General features: G+C 47.4%; 1 protein-coding gene across 1 annotated transcript; it reads right to left on the bottom strand.

Annotated features, from left to right (window-relative positions):
* Window positions 1-24: 24 nt before the first annotated feature.
* Window positions 25-21,856, bottom strand: LOC307228953 (serine/threonine-protein kinase haspin-like). The gene is made up of 16 exons (XM_079998806.1): window positions 21,412-21,856; window positions 20,134-20,283; window positions 15,668-15,808; window positions 12,408-12,548; window positions 10,831-11,047; window positions 10,564-10,723; window positions 10,314-10,465; window positions 10,044-10,232; window positions 9,838-9,923; window positions 9,104-9,166; window positions 8,800-8,891; window positions 8,519-8,598; window positions 3,248-3,336; window positions 2,955-3,097; window positions 2,768-2,870; window positions 25-964 (listed from the first exon to the last, which is right to left on the bottom strand). The coding sequence occupies exons 1-16, from the start codon at window positions 21,582-21,584 to the stop codon at window positions 763-765; spliced, it is 2,181 nt and encodes a 726-aa protein (XP_079854932.1). The 5' UTR covers window positions 21,585-21,856; the 3' UTR covers window positions 25-762.
* Between the last annotated feature and the right edge of the window lie 75 nt (window positions 21,857-21,931).

The following is a 21,931-nucleotide window of genomic DNA, read 5'->3' as shown; positions in this document are numbered from 1 at the left end:
AAATGAAGATTTTTTTTCATATTTTGTTTATTTAGGTTAAAAATGTCAAACCCAAATTAAATGACATCCTATTTCCAAAGTTGTCAGAACATTATTGCCACCATTTTAGGTATGCAGATACTAAAAACACTGTAAAATGAAGGTGCGCTGCATTTAGTTTTGATCAACTAGCCCAAATCACGGCCTGCCCAGGAGCAGGAGCGGTGTTCTACGTTAACGTCACCACGTCAAAACAGTGGCGTCCAGATTGAAAGTCAAACCCTTAATCACCTGGTAGACGCATTCTTCCACTTTGGATTCCAAGATGTTACGAAGAAAACATACAAACAAGCACTAGAAACATGGACAGTCTCATCACCAGCAAGGCCATCTTCTCAGACATTGCCTCAAAGCTCAACCAAAAAGTGCTTCTCAAACACATGCCTGACCTCTTCTGAAAACACCCCCCACCCCGGGATCTTGTTTGGGAATGCCTTCTCGCCAAAAGCAGTCGTCCTTTCTATGACACACACACACACACACACACACACACACACACACACACACACACACACACACACACACACACACACACACACACACACACACACACACACACACACACACACACACACACACACACACCTCAATGCTAAATTGTAAAGTAAAAACCTTAAGGAAAAAATGGAATAAAATATTTTGTTTTTATAAGTCTTGTGTACTTTTGTGTGTTGATATGAAAAGGAACCAGCCTAGTTGTGATTTGCCAGTTTATTTCCAGCGCTACTGGAACAGGGGGCAGCTCTGCAGCACCTCGGTGGCTGAGCCGTACTGCAGCACAGTATTTTGGAACTGGTCAAGCTCCATGCGTGTCTTCTTGGCCCCGCGCCACCCGGTGATCCGGTACTTCATTGACAGCAGCTTGGAGCACAGGTAGTGCAGCCACAGGATGTTGGAGTGTGGCTGGTACTCACTCCAGCTGTTACTGGGAAGGGGAAAGAAAGGTTTGGTCATTAGTGACGTTACAGCAAACAAATCTAGAAGTTATGAAACCATTTTCTGCTTAAAATAAAAAAAACACCATAGTGGCAAATCTACTAATTTCTGGAATTAATATGTGTTTTTAATTGTTTTTGTAATACACGCCACAGGATATTGAAAAGTTGGTAGCAATTCTCATTATGTATAAAATTCTAAATTCTAATAATATATAAAATTCACTGATCAGTCACAACATTAAAACCCCTGGCAGGTGACGTAAATAACATTGATCATCTCGTTCCAATGGCACCTGTCAAGGGGTGGGATATATTAGGCAGCAAGTGAACAGTCAGTTCTTGACGTTAATGTGTTGGTAGCAGGAAAATTGGTCAAGCGTAAGGATCTGAGCGACTTAGACAAGGACCAAATTTTGGGTCAGAGTGTCTCCAAAACGACAGGTCTTGTGGGGTGTTCCTGGTACGCAGTGGTTACTACCTCCCAAAAGTGGTATAAGGAAGGACAACAAGCGACAGGGTCATGTCGCCCAAGGTTCATTGATGCTCGCGGGGAGCAAAGTCGAGCCCGTCTGGTCCGATCCCACAGAAGAGCTACTGGAGCACAAATTGGTGAAAAAGTTAATGCTGCTATGATAGAAAGGTGTCAGAACACACAGTGCATCACAGCTTGCTGTGCATGAGGCTGTGTAGCTGCAGACCGGTCAGAGTGCCCATGCTGACCCCTGTCCACCTCTGAAAGTGCCTACAATGGGCACATGAGTGTCAGCACTGGACCATGGAGCAATGGAAGAAGGTGGCCTGGTCTGATGAATCATATTTTCTTTTACATCATGTGGATGGCCGGGTGTGTGTGCGTCGTTCAACTGGGGAAGAGATGGCACCAGGATGCACTATGGGAAGATGGCAAGCTGGCAGAGGTAGTGTGATGCTCTGGGCAATGTTCTGCTGAGAAACCTCGGGTCCTGACAGTCATGTGGATGTTACTTTGACACGTACCACCTACCTAAACCACCAACCTAGACCAGTACACTCCTCCATGGCAACGGTATTCCCTGATGGCAGTGGCCTCTTCCAGCAGGATAATACACCCTGCTACACTGCAAATATTGTTCATGAATGGTTTGATGAAGACGATGAAGAGTTCAACGTATTGACTTAAAGTCCCCAAATCTTAATCCGACGGAGCATCTGTGGGTTGTGCTGGAACAACAAGCCTGATCCATGGAGGCCCCACCTCACAACTTACAGGACTGAAAGGATCTGCTGCTAACGTCTTGGTGCCAGATACCACAGGACACCTTCAGAAGTCTTGTGGAGTCCATGCCTCCACGGGTCAGAGCTGTTTTGGCGGCACGAGGGGGAGCTACACAATATTAGCCAGGTGGTTTAAATGTTGTGGCTGATCCGTGTAAATCAAAATAGAATTGTTTCGTGAGCTGCCCGAGAAATGGATTGAATAGATATTGAATCAAACCAAATAGTGTATGGAAATCGAAATCCTGAGATTTCGGAATGTTGTCGTTGGTTTTATTTAAACCCTGTCTGCTGGGTTTCAATGAAACATTGCATAATTATTGCTGTATTGGAAGACTGTAACACCATCACATCTTAATTACATCTTAAATTATTGTGTTCTAGAGACATCTCGATTCATGATATTGAAATCGCAATATTGAGTATGGCTGTATTTATAGTATCAGACCCAAAATGCATTGCCAGAATCCAGCCAACAAACCAGGTGAATTGGGATGAATTAGTGCGTGTAAAGTGCATCTGGACACCGAACTGACCCGTTCTCCTGCCTCATGAGTCGGTAGATTTCAAACTGGTAGTCCCCTTGGCCCATGAACAGCTCCTCGTCCTCAGAGATGTCACATGACACGGTCAGGCCATCTGGACAGACAACATCAAATGACTTCAATGTTCAACCGTCAGCACAGCGAAGCAAGAAAATTAATAAACCAGTAAATGACTGACCGATTTCGAGTCGGGACAGCGAGTAGTCAATGATGCGGACGAGCACCCCTTTGGTCTCCAGAGAGTGGTTTGTTCCGTTCAGGAGGAAGTTCCCCTTTCTCATCTTGGTGGTTTTAACTAGAACGTTGCCCCAGTGGAGGTCCCTTCAGAGAGCAGGAGAGAGGAACATGGGAACTATTTGCAGATACACATAAATTCACATTAATAATAGAAAAAGCCTCCATGCAGACTTCTATGATGGCGACTCTGCGTGTGTGTGTGTGTGTGTGTGTGTGTGTGTGTGCGGGCGCTACCTGTGCTCAAAGTTCAGCTCTTGTTCCGCCACGGCCAGGGCGGCAGTGACCTGGTGAAGGACGCCCTTCGCCACTGCCAAACACGACAGCTGAAAGAGGCGAGACAGGACGCTGGTTACATGACGTTCAGCGTGCCAGTCCAATACAACATCACTTTAAAATGGATTCGATTGCTTCAATCTGCCAAACGTTTTAAAATGCACCATCAGAGCAATTTGTTGGGACCTCCCCCACAGGTTTGTCCCATTGGACCACGGCGACGCACAATTCTAAAAAAACAGTCCGCCTAGTAAGCTTGTGCAGACTTACGATCAAATCATCTATCGGCGATCGACCCCAATTGATCGCGATTGACATTGATGACAGACAATTTTTAATATTTGTTTTTAATCAGGAAACCAGGAAAAATCTGAACGTTCTGAAACTGGAGCGGAGAGAGAGAGAGAGAGAGGGGGGGGGGGGGGGGCAGAGGCTCTCCCCTTCTCCGCTCAGAGCTGTCTCACTTCCCCACTCTACAGTCCCGTGCAGAGACTTTAAGACGGGCAGGTGCCCAAAAGGTGATTAAGGGTAAACCAACAACCAAATAAACAAACAAATAAATAATTTGGGGCCGTGCCTGAGCGGGGTTTATTTTTCTTCCAAAATCCGAATATCAATTGTGAACTTTGGAAAAAATAGAATAATATAAGCCCAAATAATAGCCCTATTTAAGCAGGCACCACTGTGTGGTTTAAGTGGGAAAAAGAAGACAATAACTCCTTTCCCGACATTATTTTTTTTATAATCACAGCAGGAAAATAATGTTGCAACTACAGTGTTGTAATGCATCATATTCCACAATAAATGACTTTATTTAGCCAGTAGGAAAAAGTTGAAGAGGCGGTCCAGACGAGCAGCAGGGAGCGCATTTATTTTCTGGGCAAGATATGAATATTCTTGAGGTGCAGAGGTTTGGTAGACTCCAAATACTTAAGCACCTCAGAGACAACAGATTCATAACAGGCAGAAGTATTGTCGGCTTTGTTTTAGAGGGTTTGCGTGTGTTTAGGCATACATTAAACTATTTATGTATATTTATAGGAAAGGTACATTATTTTATCCTGGGTATGACGTTAAACTGTAACCGCAGGCTGAAGAGAGGTAGCACCTTACCTCAGCAAGGCTAAAGAAATATCCCTACTGATAGTCCTGGTCCTCCTGCATTCCTGTATGGTACTTCCCGTGGTGCCTAGCCTAGCCAGCACACTGGGATAGAAGACTGGTTCTCGGCTAACTGCGCGGAAGAAACCCTCAGAGGTTCAATGGGCTGAATGGCGACACCAGCAAGCTCTGTGGAGCGCTACAGGCTGGATGTGTTAAGTTGTAATGTGTCCAGGCCATCCACTGCACCTGGCTCCATCTCCAGCCGTCTTGACTCCGTCTTGCCACTGGATACAGGTGGACTCGGGCGAGAGAGTGAGGTCGGCGTTGCGCAACCCACTCTCACTTAAATCCAAAGCACCGCGCAAGTCATGACTTCACACACACACACACACACACACACACACACACACACACACACACACACACACACACACACACACACACACACACACACACACACACACACACACACACACACACACACACACACACACACACACACACACAACCCCCGCAATCCCCCCCTGTTCAATGGCAGCACTGGACTTGGGCTGCCCCCCGAGCGACTAGGCAGCCCTCTTTAGGTATGCACTGCCTACCTCCTGGCGTGAGGAACGGGCTAGAAAAGATGCCCCAAAAATTGCCTCTTCCTGGCCAGCTAGCCGCAGGTGGCAGGAGTCCCATTACCAGCAGTAAGAAACAAGGAAACAAGAAAAAGGTGACACCGATCACCCTTGGTGCATGGAATGTGCGCACACTCCTTGATAGGGCTGGCGACCTATCAAGACCTGAAAAGAGCACTGCCCTGATCGCTAGGGAGCTGGACTGGTACGGCATCCAGATCGCTGCCCTTAGTGAGACCCGTCTAGCTGGAGAGGGACAGTTGACAGAGACTGGTGCTGGCTATACATTCTTCTGGATAGGCCGCGCTGAAGCAGAGCGACGTGAGGCAGGAGTCGGCTTTGCCATTAAAACTAACTTGGTTAGCAAGCTGGCTGCACTACCCAAAGGTGTCAATGACCGCCTGATGACGCTGCGCCTGCCTCTTCCAGGCAAACACTTTGCCACTCTCATCAGTGCCTATGCCCCTACGATGACGAACCCAGATGATGTGAAGGAGAGGTTCTATGAAGACCTGACAGCTACCATCGCGGCAGTGCCTAGGGCAGACAAGCTCATCATCCTTGGTGACTTCAATGTCTGGGTCGGCACTGATCACAAGTCATGGGAAGGAGTACTCTGTAAAAATGGCATGGGCAGCGGTAACAGCAATGGCATCTTTCTGCTGGAGACCTGTGTGGCACATGAGCTCTTGATCACCAACTCAGTTTCAGCCTTCCCAAGAGCAACAGGACCTCATGGATGCATCCCCGCTCAAAACACTGGCACCTACTGGACTATGTCATCGTCAGACAAAGGGACAGACAGGATGTCAGGGTTACAAAGGCGGTGTGCGGTGCAGAGTGCTGGACTGACCATAGGCTCCTTGTGTCCAAGCTGAACATCAAGATCTATCCTCCCAGAAGGCCTCAAGGTTCCAAACCCCCGAAGCGTTTGAATGTCTCCAGGCTCACCAATGCCTCTGTCAAGCAATCCTTGACTGAAGAGCTCACCAGCAAACTGCAGGACCTGAAACCCTCAGGGAACGTTGAGGAGGACTGGGCTGTGTTCAGAGACACCCTCCACACTGCTGCTTTCAAAGCAGTAGGACCTACAGCCCGCAGACAACAGGACTGGTTTGATGAGAACGATGATCACATCAGAGATCTTCTCAAGGAGAAACATCATCTGCACAAAGCCCACCTCAGTGATCCAACATATTCTCGAAAACAGTCTGCCCTCAAGAACATCAAAGCAACCATCCAGCGGGAGCTGCGTCGAATGCAGGACGACTGGCTTCTCAGAAAATCTGATGAGATCCAGTCCTATGCAGACCAGAATGACAGCAAGTACTTCTACAGCACCCTCAAGGCTATCTACGGGCCCACCTCATCAGGATCTTCCCCTCTTCTCAGTGCTGACGGTAGCACTCTAGTCACCGACAGAGGGAAGATCCTTGAGCGCTGGGCTGAGCACTTCCGCGGTGTTCTCAACCACCCCATAGCCATCAATGACGAAGCCATTGCACGCCTCCCACAAGTCCCAGTCAACACCTCCCTTGATGAGCCACCAACGGAAGCTGAGGTCATCAAAGCCATCAGAGGACTTCCAAATGGTAAAGCACCTGGTGCTGATGCAATTCCAACAGAAATCTACACAGCTGGGGGACCTCCCCTGACTAAACATCTGGCAGACCTATTCTGCACCATGTGGAACCAAGGGAAGTTGCCACAGGAGTTTAAAGACGCCTCCATTGTCCACCTCTACAAGCGCAAGGGCAACAGGCAGGACTGCAACAACCACCGCGGCATCGCTCTGCTGGCAGTAGCGGGAAAGATCCTGGCCAGAATACTGCTGAACTGCCTGACGGAACATCTTGAACATGAAGTCCTCCTACCAGAGAGTCAGTGCGGATTCAGGCAAGGTTGCGGCACAGTCGACATGATCTTTGCCGCTCGCCAACTCCAAAAGCAGTGCTGAGAACAGAACGTCAGTCTATATTCCACCTTGGTAGATTTGACGAAGGCCTTCGACACTGTCAGCCGTGAGGGCCTCTGGAAGATCATGTCAAAGTTTGGCTGTTCTAACACCTTTATTAACATGGCCCGTGAATTCCAATGCAGGCACGAGTCCAAGACAACGGCGCATCATCTGAGCCTTTCCATGTGGAAAATGGAGTCAAGCAAGGCTGTGTTCTGGCACCCACTCTGTTCAGCATGATGTTCTCAGCCATGCTGACAGATGCCTTCCGGTCTGGGGACATGGGGATAGACCTGCGATACCGCACTGATGGCAAGCTGTTCAATCTACGAAGACTCCAGGCAAAGACCAAAGTGCAGACCATTACTCTTCGCGACTTCCTCTTTGCGGACGACTGTGCACTGAATGCATCCAACGAGATGGAGAAATGAGATGGAACTCCAACGAGATGGAAATGCAACTGAGCATGAACAACTTCTCCGCAGCATGCTCAGACTTTGGCCTCACCATCAGCACAAAGAAAACAGAGGTGATGCATCAACATGCTCCTGGAGCCCCGTACACTTAGCCCCTCATCAGCGTAAATGGTGAACACCTCAAAGCTGCTGAAAAGTTTGTCTACCTAGGTAGCACCCTGTCGCGCTTGGGCAACATCGACGAGGAGGTCATGGAAGGATAGCTCATGGAAGCGCCGCATTCGGCCGACTCCGCAGCTCTGTCTGGGAGCGTAGAGGGCTCAGCCTACAGACCAAACTCAAAGTCTACCGTGCTATACGTCTGTGAGACATGGACTGTGTACAGCCGGCATTCAAAGCCGCTCAACGCCTTCCACATGAGATGCCTCAGGAGGCTGCTCAACATCAAATGGCAGGACAAGTTCCCAGACACTGAGGTCCTCCACAGGGCTGATATGGAGAGCATTCATGACATCCTCAAGCGCTCCCAGCTGAGATGGGCTGGTCATGTCTGCCGCATGCCAGACGAACGCCTACCAAAAAGGCTTCTGTACGGAGAACTGTACCATGGCAAGCGCTCACGCAGCGGACAATGGAAACGCTAAAAGGACACCCTAAAGGCCAGTCTCAAAAGCTGTGGTCTGGACCCAGAGACCTGGGAAACCGATGCCCAACACCGCTCCAACTGGCGCTCTGCAGCCTGGCATGGTGTAGCAAAACTCGAAGAGAAACGCATCCATGTAGCTGAACAGAAGCGACAACTCCGCAAGATCAGAGACAGTTCCCCCCTCTCAGCCATCCATGCCCCAACCATAACATGCCCTCACTCCAACCGGTCATTCCGTGCAAGGACTGGCCTCATCAGCCATCTTCGCACCCACAAGACACTGTGAAGCCACTTGGTCATCTTCGCAAGCGAAGGACGAACACCACATTATTTTATACATTTTAGAAAAACATTAACAACCGGCGGTGACAGGTTTTTTTTGGGCGTGTCGATGACTGTCAATCGCCCGATGATGAAATAAACGGCCCAGCCCTAGCGCGCGCGTGTGCGTGTGTGTGTGAGTGTGAGTGTGAGATGTAACTTTACCGTTCCATTGCTGTTCTCCAGGTCACTGCCTCCGAACTCGAACTCCAGGATTAAAAACATTTGTTCCTTTTCAAAGAAATCTGAATGGACCGACACAAAACCAAATTCATGTTTCGGTCCAAATGATGAAGCACATTGTAGAATATTAAGATGCGTTTATTATAACTTATTATATAATAAATATCTACTTTCATCAATCTGTGTAATTCTGACAAGTACTCTGTCCTCTGCAACAGCAAATATAAATGTGAAAAAAAATAAGACACGCATGTGCTACTGACCCGGTCTGTCGTTCTCAGAGCCTTTCTGTTGGTCAAAGGTGTCCCAGGCTTTGAGCAGGGCTGGAGGGTAGCAGCCCTGAACACAGTGGAGACTGGGACACGGACACACACACACACACACACACACACACACACACACACACACACACACACACACACACACACACACACACACACACACACACACACACACACACACACACACACACACACACACACACACACACACACACGTTGAAACACCAGGGAGAGGTAGAAAGATCGGGAGAAAAATTAAGAAAAAGGGAAAAGAACGAGCGCTCACTCATTGAGGCCGATAAAGCCGTGAGTCTGATTGTTCTCCTTGTCTTTGAGGCTGCTCAGCTCCCTGAGAAGAAAAAACAAAACAAAAATCTGTCAAAAACCAACTTTCCAGAGGACACATGAATTTTGGCCGTATCATATTGAGACACTATCACATGCTTCTAAAACGACAAACTTGTTCCACATGAACAAGTTACAAAGCACAGTCATAAATTGCTAGATTCCTGGCTGAAATTCAAAGCACAGTGAGAAGTCCGAAAATGTATTTTACTTGATAACACGACCTCTATAGAAGCAATACTCAATGTCTTCCATATGCAGAGGTAAAATAATTTTAAATGTAATTTTAGTTCACCAGTGTAACAGTATAGACAAGTACAAATAGACAAGTATATACAAATGATACAACATTCTCACCTCCTCACTATGAGCGTTGCCATTAATTTCACAATAATAAGCTTTTAAAATTGGTCATTCAGAAAACACTGCATTGGCCACATACAGTATATTACTCCATATCTGCCGTACAACCATTTTGCCGGTAAATTACCATTGCATGGAGCTTGTAGGTCTGTTTGCAAATGTAATTCTGTGATAACAAATACAATTGTAAAGACTTTCATGTCGTCTCTATTAACAATCAGCAAAAATGACAAAATGTTATAAAGCGCAGACAGAGTCGGTCTGTAGTAATAAGAAATGTGTGACGACGCCACCAGTTGGGTCGCTGGTTACTTGGAGATGATGATCTCGTGGAGGATCTCTCCGAAGGTCTTCTGGACCTCTCCGTTCACTTTCTCGCCACCTTCCACTGGAATGACCTAGCAGCAGGAGGTAGCGATGATGAGGACACAGGGTTACATGCTTTCTTCAAAGCGAGGCAAGTCACCGGGACCTCTGCTTTGCCAATGTCCCCACGCACGAAACCAACAGACACGTACCTTAAGTGCGACGGTGTCTCCCACTGCGTTGCTGGTGGAGAACACCTCTCCGAAGGTCCCCTCGCCGATCTTCACGCACTTCTTAATGCGCTGAGGGAGAATGCACTCTTCCCAGGAGAGAGGACCCGGCTGGCCGCACTCCATGTACACCTTCTCCGCATCCGGCAGATGGTTGTCCTCACACGTGGACTGTGGAGAAGGAGGACGGCGGTGAGATGTTTGGTATGTTACACAACCTGTGTGTGTTATGTTACACATTTGTGTAGGTACCAGAGAAGCCCTGTGAGACAGCTGTGACAGCAGACGTTTTGGGAGCGGCGTCCTGATGGGTGAAGCAGAGAGGTCCTGACTGAGATATGCCAGCCCGGCTTTACCAGGAGAACATGGCCTGGAGAGAGGAGGGCGCCTGGGAGTGACAAAGACTAGGAGAGAGAGAGAGAGAGAGAGTGAGAGAGAAAATGTTAAGACAATTATACCTCACCTAAATGGTTATTATTTTTCTTTTTGTCGTGTGTTTTACCCTTTGTCTTGCGGTGGATGGAGAGCGCGGCTTTGAGGCGGCTCCAGGTGTGGGTATCGGAGGAACGGTCGGCTAGCAGAGAGGAGAGGTTGAGCAAGTTGCTTCTCAGCGGGGTTGAGGGGATCACACTGGTGCCGTTCAGCATGCTCTCTGTAAACATCTACGGACAGGGGAATGATACACAGTACACACAGTATTGGTATTTACTTTCAACCCCCCCTGCCATGGAACATTTAAGGAGAACAGTGACGGTTTTCAACACCTCACCTTGGAAGTCACTTGCTGTGAAGACAGCAGTTGGGTGTTGCCGCAGTCTCCTCGAGTCGGGGGTTTACTCTGAAGGAAGAGTGAGCTGTTGTTGCCTTTGTCTTTCCAGCGGTTGATGCTCAAACCGCTCACACCCGCCTTCCTCGTGGTCCTGGATTCGCCCTTGCCCATCCTCCTCCTACTCTTGCCTTTCCGAGCCGGAGGAGACCGTTTCCTTCTTTTATGAGGAACGTCGTCGGGATTTGTTTTTAGCGTTTCCGCACGGTCCAGTATAGAAGAAGAAGAAGAAGAAGAAAGAAGAAACAGTCTTTAATTGTCACACGACACTCCACAACACATGCTTGCACACACACACACACACACATGCACATGCTTGATGGTGGCCGGTGAAATGGCTCCTCTGCTTTTGACCCATCCTGGCTTGTCCTTCCTCCGGGGGCACAGCCAGGAGCAGTGGGCAGCATATGTGGACGCGCCCGGGGACCAGGTGATAAGTGTCCATCGCTGGTCAGACGATGATGGGTGCATGTTTTTGGTGGGGGTCCTTACTGACGTGAGGTGGAGGAAACCCCATGTGAACACGGGGAGAACATGCAAACTCCACACAGAAAGGCTCCTGTTTTTGGAAGATAACCCGCCGGAGCACGGTGCCAACAGCGCCCCAGGCGGGAATCAAACCAGGACCTTCTTGCTGTGAGGCAGCAGTGCAATGCACTGCGCCACCGTGCCACGGTTTGCTTTCTGATTTAACGGAGCAACTCTCCCTCCTGGTGACCCTACCGGATGGCGCGTTGCAACCGTGATTGTAGGAGGTGGCCGTCTGGTCGCGCTTGGACCTGTGGTCACTCCCAGAGCAGGGCCCGCTGACCGACTGTACTTTGCTTGCCGAGTCTTCCGGGGATGGATTCGACGGCAGCGCTATGATCAACCTCTTCACCGGCACTAGCCAGGTCTTGGCGAGACATTCCTCTTTTAGGATGACTGCAAGATCTCTGGCTCCTTCTGAGCCATGGTCAGAAGGCTGAGTTTGGTCGGCGGGGGTGCTTGCCCAGCCGAAGACTTGTGGGGATGGATTAGACGGTGGCACTTTGGTCAACTTCTTCACCCGCACTAACCAGGTCTTGGTGAGACATTCCTCTTTCAGGATGGCTGCAAGATCTCTGGCTCCTTCTGAGCCACGGTTAGAAGAGGGTTTGGTCGACAGGACAGCACGCGGCTCCTGGCTGCACATGAGAGGCCCTCTCACGCTCATTAGTGCTCTTAACACGCTTGTTTTGGTGACACTGACTCTTGTATCTTGTCGCACTTTCACAGTTGTTTGTTGCTAATTGAACAGACCTATAATCCAAATTTTTGGCAGATGGGGTCTTCTGTCTGGATGGCTGAGGAAACCTTTGGCGTTTTGGGACACTTCTTCGCAGGGCAAAATCATCAGAGGAGTTGAGTACATCAACGCTGTCTTTAAGTAGTTTGGGTTTGGAAGCTGTGTTGTTTCCCCTATGACGGGTGACACAACTGCTGGCAGAAACATAGGAAAGAGAATGGGAGAGAAAAAGCTTGAGAGAATGAAGGCTTACTCGTAATTTTTCTTCCTTCGAGTCGTGACATTGCGTCGTTTTGGGGCAGACATCGAGTCTGTCTCATTCTCGCTGGAGCTGAGGACCTGCGTGTCCTTGTGTTTCAATGAACGCCTCTGCGCAAGTGCAAAGTTGCGTTTCCTGTTGACACAAAGTCACATATGGAAACATAAAAGTAAAAAAAAGGAAAAGAACTGCTGTAATACAGACATGAAGACATTAACATAACAACAACAACAACAACAACAACAACAACAACAACGATCAAGCAACTCCATCTATTTTAGTCGAGTCTAACTCCTAAAGTGGGATCTTATGTTGAAGCAAATACAGAAATGATCATCTTCTTCTTGTTCTTGTTCTTTCGGCTGCTCCCGTTAGGGGTCCCCACAGCGGATCATCTGCCTCCAATAACTTCTGTTCTGCGCCTCTTCCTCCCTTACACCAACTGCCTGCATGTCCTCCCTCACCACATCCATAAACCTTCTCTTTGGCCTTCCTCTTTTCCTTTTGCCTGGCAGCTCCATCCTCAGCATCCTTCTCCCAATGTAACTCTCATCTCTACTACACACATGTCCAAACCATCTCAATTTGGCCTCTCAGCCCAACCTGAGCTGTCCCTCTAATCTACTCATTCTTAATCCTGTCCATCCTTGTCACTCCCAATAAAAATCTCAACATCCTCAACTCTACCACCTCCAGTTCAGCCACCTGCCTTTTTGTCAGTGCTACCGCCTCTAAACCGTACAACATAGCTGGTCTCCCTACTGTCCTGTAGACCTTCCCCTTCACTCTTGCTGGAACCCTTCTGTCACAGATCACTCCTGACACTCTTCTTCACCCACTCCATCCTGCCTGTACTCTCTTCATCACCTCTCTCCCGCACTCATCTGCTTTGGATGGTCAACCCCAGCTTTTTGCCACCCTCCCATCCATTCAGGCACATGTATTGTTTTACTCCTGCTGACTTTCATTCCTTTTCTCTCTAATGCATGCCTCCACTTCTCCAGGCTCTCCTCAACCTGCTCCCTACTCTTGCTACAGATCACAATGTTATCAGCGAACATAATAGTCCACAGAGACTCCTGCCTGATTTCATCAGTTAACCTGTCCATCACCATTGCAAACAAAAAAGGGCTCAGAGCTGATCCTTGATGGAATCCCACCTCCACTTTGAATGCCTTCGTCACGCCTGCTGCACACCTTACTACTGTCTGACTAACCTCATACATATCCTGTACCACTCTTACGTACTTCTCTGCCACCCCCGAATTCCTCATGCAATACCATACTTCCTCTCTTGGCACCCTATCATACGCTTTCTCTAAATCCACAAAGACGCAATGCAACTCCCTCTGGCCTTCCCTGTACTTTTCCATCAGCATTCTTAAAAACATTGCATCTGTACTACTCTTTCCTGGTATGAAACCATACTGTTACTCGCTGATTCCCACCTCTCCTCTTAACCTAGCCTCCACTACCCTTTCCTATAGCTTCATGCTGTGGCTGATCAACTTTATTCTCCTGTAGTTACTACAGCTCTCTACATCTCCCTTATTCTTGAAGATGGGTACCAGTACCCTACCGGATGGCGCGTTGCAACCGTGATTGTAGGAGGTGGCCGTCTGGTCGCGCTTGGACCTGGGGTCACTCCCAGAGCAGGGCCCGCTGACCGACTGTACTTTGCTTGCCGAGTCTTCCGGGGATGGATTCGACGGCAGCGCTATGATCAACCTCTTCACCGGCACTAGCCAGGTCTTGGCGAGACATTCCTCTTTTAGGATGACTGCAAGATCTCTGGCTCCTTCTGAGCCACGGTTAGAAGAGGGGGTTTGGTCGACAGGACAGCACGCGGCTCCTGGCTGCACATGAGAGGCCCTCTCACGCTCATTAGTGCTCTTAACACGCTTGTTTTGGTGACACTGACTCTTGTATCTTGTCGCACTTTCACAGTTGTTTGTTGCTAATTGAACAGACCTATAATCCCTTGACAAACTAGACTCCGAGGGCTGTGTGGCCACACTGGGCAACAGATCTGTCGTCAGCTGGGATGAAGTTATTCTCTTGAGGGGAACTTCACATTCCCCGGTAAGACATTTCTGGGTCAATGTAGGTATGAGCGCTACAATGCTCTCTTCTCGGCCCGGGTCTCTTGACGGGGTTTGGTCGTTGTCTGCTGAGTTTGTGCCAGTGAGACACTGGAGACTGTCATCTTGATGGTTGGCAGACTCTACTACATACATTGATGATCGATCAGTGTATTCTTCTCGGTCGGCCGTGTGGTTCACCGAGAACCGTTCCATGGACCACGAATCTCCAGTGATTTCCACACCAACTGATGACTCTGAAGCGTCGACAGATTGGCCCTCCTCCTCCAACCGTAGACGGTCAAACGTCTTGCAACTCTTAACAGGCCCCTCGTGGTTAGTGGTATGAGGGCCTTGGGCATAACTTAAATTATCTAAACAGGAGGTGTACGTGGTTTGACTGCCATCTGCGGCGCAGCTCGGCGTCAAATAATTATTCGGGGAATCTGAGGAAATGGCGGAGTGCGGCGTTGAGCTCAGAATGTCGCTACCATTTTCGCGTCCTGTGTATTCATTCAGTCTTTTGACCGCCACACTGCAGCTGTTGTTGTTGATGACGCTTCCCTGTTTCATAACTGACGAGCCCTTTGGCGCTCCGTGATGTTGAGTGTTTGGATCGACGTGTAGCTGACTTAAGGCTGACATCTGCCGGAGCGGTGGAGATTTTGGAGGAAAAAAAGGGTCTGCAGGCAAGTCCAGGATCTCTTGGGATGTACTGAGCAAACTAGGATGGGTCACCGAGCCAGAGGAAGAAAATGAAGACTGAATCAGGATGGGAAAAGGTTTAGGGTATGACGTTTTGTCCAAATGGCGCGCTGCCGGTGTAGAGCAGAAGAGGGGTTTCCTGGGGCAGGGTCCAAGGCCGCCCTCTGCAGACTTGTTGAGGGACACCTCTTGCAAAAAGCTATTGCCATAGGAGCCGGCGCTAATAGCATTATTCCCCAAATTTTTGGCAGATGGGGTCTTCTGTCTGGATGGCTGAGGAAACCTTTGGCGTTTTGGGACACTTCTTCGCAGGGCAAAATCATCAGAGGAGTTGAGTACATCAACGCTGTCTTTAAGTAGTTTGGGTTTGGAAGCTGTGTTGTTTCCCCTATGACGGGTGACACAACTGCTGGCAGAAACATAGGAAAGAGAATGGGAGAGAAAAAGCTTGAGAGAATGAAGGCTTACTCGTAATTTTTCTTCCTTCGAGTCGTGACATTGCGTCGTTTTGGGGCAGACATCGAGTCTGGCTCATTCTCGCTGGAGCTGAGGACCTGCGTGTCCTTGTGTTTCAATGAACGCCTCTGCGCAAGTGCAAAGTTGCGTTTCCTGTTGACACAAAGTCACATATGGAAACATAAAAATAAAAAAAAGGAAAAGAACTGCTGTAATACAGACATGAAGACATTAACATAACAACAACAACAACAACAACAACAACAACGATCAAGCAACTCCATCTATTTTAGTCGAGTCTAACTCCTAAAGTGGGATCTTATGTTGAAGCAAATACAGAAATGATCATCTTCTTCTTGTTCTTGTTCTTTCGGCTGCTCCCGTTAGGGGTCCCCACAGCGGATCATCTGCCTCCAATAACTTCTGTTCTGCGCCTCTTCCTCCCTTACACCAACTGCCTGCATGTCCTCCCTCACCACATCCATAAACCTTCTCTTTGGCCTTCCTCTTTTCCTTTTGCCTGGCAGCTCCATCCTCAGCATCCTTCTCCCAATGTAACTCTCATCTCTACTACACACATGTCCAAACCATCTCAATTTGGCCTCTCAGCCCAACCTGAGCTGTCCCTCTAATCTACTCATTCTTAATCCTGTCCATCCTTGTCACTCCCAATAAAAATCTCAACATCCTCAACTCTACCACCTCCAGTTCAGCCACCTGCCTTTTTGTCAGTGCTACCGCCTCTAAACCGTACAACATAGCTGGTCTCCCTACTGTCCTGTAGACCTTCCCCTTCACTCTTGCTGGAACCCTTCTGTCACAGATCACTCCTGACACTCTTCTTCACCCACTCCATCCTGCCTGTACTCTCTTCATCACCTCTCTCCCGCACTCATCTGCTTTGGATGGTCAACCCCAGCTTTTTGCCACCCTCCCATCCATTCAGGCACATGTATTGTTTTACTCCTGCTGACTTTCATTCCTTTTCTCTCTAATGCATGCCTCCACTTCTCCAGGCTCTCCTCAACCTGCTCCCTACTCTTGCTACAGATCACAATGTTATCAGCGAACATAATAGTCCACAGAGACTCCTGCCTGATTTCATCAGTTAACCTGTCCATCACCATTGCAAACAAAAAAGGGCTCAGAGCTGATCCTTGATGGAATCCCACCTCCACTTTGAATGCCTTCGTCACGCCTGCTGCACACCTTACTACTGTCTGACTAACCTCATACATATCCTGTACCACTCTTACGTACTTCTCTGCCACCCCCGAATTCCTCATGCAATACCATACTTCCTCTCTTGGCACCCTATCATACGCTTTCTCTAAATCCACAAAGACGCAATGCAACTCCCTCTGGCCTTCCCTGTACTTTTCCATCAGCATTCTTAAAAACATTGCATCTGTACTACTCTTTCCTGGTATGAAACCATACTGTTACTCGCTGATTCCCACCTCTCCTCTTAACCTAGCCTCCACTACCCTTTCCTATAGCTTCATGCTGTGGCTGATCAACTTTATTCTCCTGTAGTTACTACAGCTCTCTACATCTCCCTTATTCTTGAAGATGGGTACCAGTACACTTCTTCTCCACTACTCCGGCATCCTCTCCCTTTCCAGGATGGTGTTCAACAGTCTCGTTAGGAACGCCACTGCCATCTCACCTTAACATTCCCATGCTTCCCCAGATATGTCATCTGGGCCAACTGCCTTTCCACTCTTCATCTTCTTAAATACTGTTCTCACCTCATCCTTACTAATTTGCTGCACTTCTTGATCCACTATCCAAACATCATCCACTCTTCTCTCCCTCTCATTTTCTTCATTCATTAACTCCTCAAAGTACTCCTTCCACCTTCTCAACACACTCTCCTCACTAGTCAGCACATTCCCATCATTATCCTTCATCACCCTAACCTGCTGTACATCCTTCCGAACTTGGTCCCTTTGTCTTGCCAATCGGTACAAGTACTTTTCTCCTTCCTTACTGTGCAACCTCTCATACAACTTTTCGTATGCCTTTTCCTTTGTCACTTCTCTTTTCGCCTTGTGCCGCATCAGCTTGTACTCCTGTCGACTTTCTTCATCTCTCTGACTATCCCATTTCTATTCGTCAACCTCTTCTGCGCTATGCTCTACTGTACTTCCTCATTCCACCACCAATAGTCCTTGTCTTCCTTCCTCTTCCCGCATGATACACTGAGTATCTTCTTGGCCGTCTCCCTCACCACTTCTGCAGTTGTTTCCCAGTCATCTGGTCACCATTCATTCCCACCTATTGCCTGCCTTATCTCTTCCCTAAATTGCATGCAACAATCCTCCTTTTTCAACTTCCACCATTTAATCTCTGGCGCTTCTTTAATTCTCTTCCTCTTCTTGGCCTCCAGAGTCATCCTACAGACCACCATCTGATGCTGCCTAGCAACACACTCCCCTACCACCACTTTGCAGTAACTAATCTCTTTCAGATTGCACCTCCTGCATAAGATGTAGTCCACCTGTGTGCGCCTTCCTCCACTCTTATATGTTACCCTGTGTCTTCTTGAAATACGTATTCAGAACAGCCAATTCCATCCTTTTGGCAAAATCCACCACCATCTGTCCTTCCACATTCCTCTCCTTGACACCATACCTACCCATCACCTTCTCGTCACCTATGTCTCTGATCCCTTCGCCAACATGCCCATTGAGATCTGCTCCGACAACCACTCTCTCTCCCTTGGGGACGCTCTCCACCACTACATCCAATTCACTAAGGAATTCTTTGTTCTCTTCCATCTCACACCCAACGTAGGGAGCATATGCACTGACAACATTCATTATCACCCCATCAAATTCCAGCTTCATGCTCATCACTCTGTCCGACATTCTCGTCACCCCCAAAACACTCTTGACATATTTTTCCTTCAAGACTATATCAAGACTTCATAGTGCCAATGTTCAATGTTCTTATTCTCCACTCTATTCTCCTACCCTTCTTCCTCTCCTGCTGTTTCTGGACTAGCGCATTTTGGCCTCTGTGATAAATGGCATACATTTTGTGACATTAATCCATCACAAGCAATGATCAAAAGTAATTGGAAGGTGTTATTTTTATACAACGTGTCTAGAGTGGACAGGTTTCGCAACAATGAAGTAATCACCTATAGTGATATCCTTGTCATTTTTTAGTTATTGTCCAGCGCTACTGTAGGAATATTATTGTGCAGCGCTAATGCACAATTCAAGGATATGGATAGGCTTTATTTCAACTGCACTTCTTTATTGCACAATTAATGTTTATGAGTCTCCATTGCAATGGTTTTGTGTAGCGATGCACTGATTGTGAAATTCTGCACCAAAATAGATATTTAAAATAACAACTTTGTCTATAGCTGATGTTTTTTTTGTTTGTTTATTTGGGTTTTGTTGTTATTTATTCCCTCTTTTGTGCCAGGGAAACAAAGAAATCTTCATTATACAAACAAAAAGAAAACAGAACTGCTGTAAAGTCTTTCAGCCCTTCATCACACTATCTAAATGAGCACAAATTCTATTGTACAAATGTATGAAACAACATTTAATATAACCTTTCAATAATAATAAACTCAATAATAAAAGTTAAATAACTAAACTTTTTGCCATCCTCAGCAACGGAAGTAAAGCGGCATGTTATGTAGCTACCATACAGACATGGAGAAAATGAGGAGCCTACTCTACTGGGCAGGTCTGCTGGAGTTGACAGAGACGGTAGATGGCGGTTTCTCTAGAATATCGCACTTCCAAAACTTCACTTCACAGTTATAAAACTACAGATTGATATCAAAGCTGTTTTTTCTATATATAAATTGTATGGAGGCTGTTCGGTGTTTGGAGGATTTAGACGAGGTGGTCTCGCATGGCACGGTTGGCCCAGTGATAGAGTTGCAGCTCCAGCTAATTAGTTGTATATAAATCATTATATATAATAGCAGACACGAAATAATTTAGTTTATTATATTGTATTACAGTCTTTGTACGTCGCCATAGCAACATATCGGCACACTTGTTTCGTTTTACAGTCATACCTCCTCCTTACTCCCCCGTGCCTTTACCCTGTTTCCGTGTCCCCATCACACACAGTGCTTGTTTCGTTCCACAAGGAAACAGAGTAAATAAAAATAACCTACATATAAAGTAAAAGCACACTGCTTGTTGGTACCATTGGAACACGGTCGCACCGGCACCGTCGCCAGAGAGGTACACAGGTGCGCAATGCCCATACAACATTTAGTCAGCTCAAAATACGAGATGCAACAGATTGACATCGGCCACTGCCAAAGGTGAATGGATTCTTATTTGCGGATAGGCCGATGACAACAATGAGAACAAGGCGAATATCAACCGGTACATCAGTACAAATCGGTGCGTCCCTAGTTTTGTGGCAGCACAACACTCATTCTGAAGCACATCTATCCTGTAGATGTGCACCTTCTTCTGTTGCCTTACACAGACCTGGATGGCTTGCTGCTCTGCTGAAAGGGGCAAGGAGCAGGAGGAGAGAAGACAAAGCTGTTCTCCTGGTCACTCTCCTCCTTCAGACACACCATGGCCTTCCTCTTGGCAGGACGTGATCCTTCCCCATCCACGCTCTTCTTCTCCACTCTGAATAAGAGAGACATTTTCATTGCAGTCATTATTTATGGTTGTAACACTGCTCTAAACACCACTCCATGGCCATTTCCTTGGAAAAAGAAACCACATTGCGTACTTAACGTTTCGTCATTGAACTGAGGTCATGTTCAGTCATCTAGGAGTGCTGGAAGAGGACAATTATTAAGAATCGTCCATTGCTTTGCCTTTTTTTTTTTTTTTTTTTTTAAACAAACTCAAAGAGAAAAGGGGTGTCCAGTTACATGTAACCATTAGTGTCACAGTGTTGACCACCCACAGCTGCGTATTGACAAAGTCATATCTATTTTTTTTTTATAGTTGACATAATCATCTTTAGCATTTAATGTGGGCTTTGTTACTCGGGTATGGCGTCTACAGAAAATGATTGTTGGTTAATGATTAATGGTTAAAAAACAAGTAGGCATATCATAAAGGTATGACCTCTGAATACTAAACCCAAATATGTAGCACATTGCAGCTTATGCTTTGGTGGCATATACAAAGAGAAGCGGTTCCATGGATGTAATGCCATACTTAGGACTTCCCAACACAGATATAACGAGGACTTGAATGCAGCATGATCTTAAAACACGAGTTTCCGAGTTGTGACGTTTGTCTTAACCTGAGCTCTCATGTATGACCAAGAGAAAAACTGACTATTCATTATTCACGGGGCGAACTTACTTTCTGCTGTCTTTGTCGCAAGTTAATTAATCATACATAACATATGCAAAATACTGACATTTTCGATGATCATGACTTCAAAACGCCCAGATCTCCAACTTAGGGAGGTCAAAAACCGCGGCATCTTTTCCGGCTCTTAATTCGATTTAGGTACGGCCGTCTCAGAACCAACACCACAACAAATTTTCTGCGGGCGAATATGACTTTTTTTTTTTTTTAAATTAAACTCGAACGCACCGATTATGTGCGAGAACACCCCAGATGGGCCGGTTTTCCCCAACCTCCGAGTGGCCTCGAATGCAGCATGGCGGCAAATTGAAGTTTAAAAAAATACGTTGCGAACGTGAACGGCGTCGCGTGGCTGAAAAACGCCAACGGCGTGAGGTTCGGTTTCACGCTGTGATAATCAAACACAGGACGCTCCTCGTCGCGCACCTTGTCCGTGTGGTGGGCTCAGAGACGGCCACATCAGACCCGGAGCTCTCGAAGGCATTCTTGCGGTTGTCCGGCGAGATCCAGGCAGTGAGCTTCCGGCTGTACTTGCCGTAGGTTTTCATAAACAACGACTTCCCTTTGTTTGTCACTGGTCTAAAATGATCAGCATCCATTGTGAATAATAATAATAATAATATTATTATTAATCTGGATGGGGAAACCAAGCGCTCCCATTCACAGAGAGTCACCGTCACAGAGAGCCCTCCCTCGTCTCGTTGAGGCGGCTTCGGTGGGTCGCTGCAGACGGCGTTGCCAGATCCGATTGAGAATTTACAGCCCGACCACGGCCTAAAAGTCGCCCGATCCACCAAAAAAGACAGCCCCGCGCCGGGAAACCGCTGACGGCGGGACTGAAAAGGTGCTCCCGACACGCACGGTGCTTCTTTCGTTTACTCCCAGAAAACAAACGAAGTTAAATACGATCCATCGTTTTTTGTTTTTGTTTTTTTTTTTTGTTTTG

Source organism: Zeus faber, assembly GCF_960531495.2.
Source record: "Zeus faber genome assembly, chromosome: 4".
Classification (NCBI taxonomy): Eukaryota; Metazoa; Chordata; class Actinopteri; order Zeiformes; family Zeidae; genus Zeus; species Zeus faber.
The sequence above is the reverse complement of the archived record's forward strand: the minus strand, read 5'-3'. Positions and strand labels throughout refer to the sequence as shown.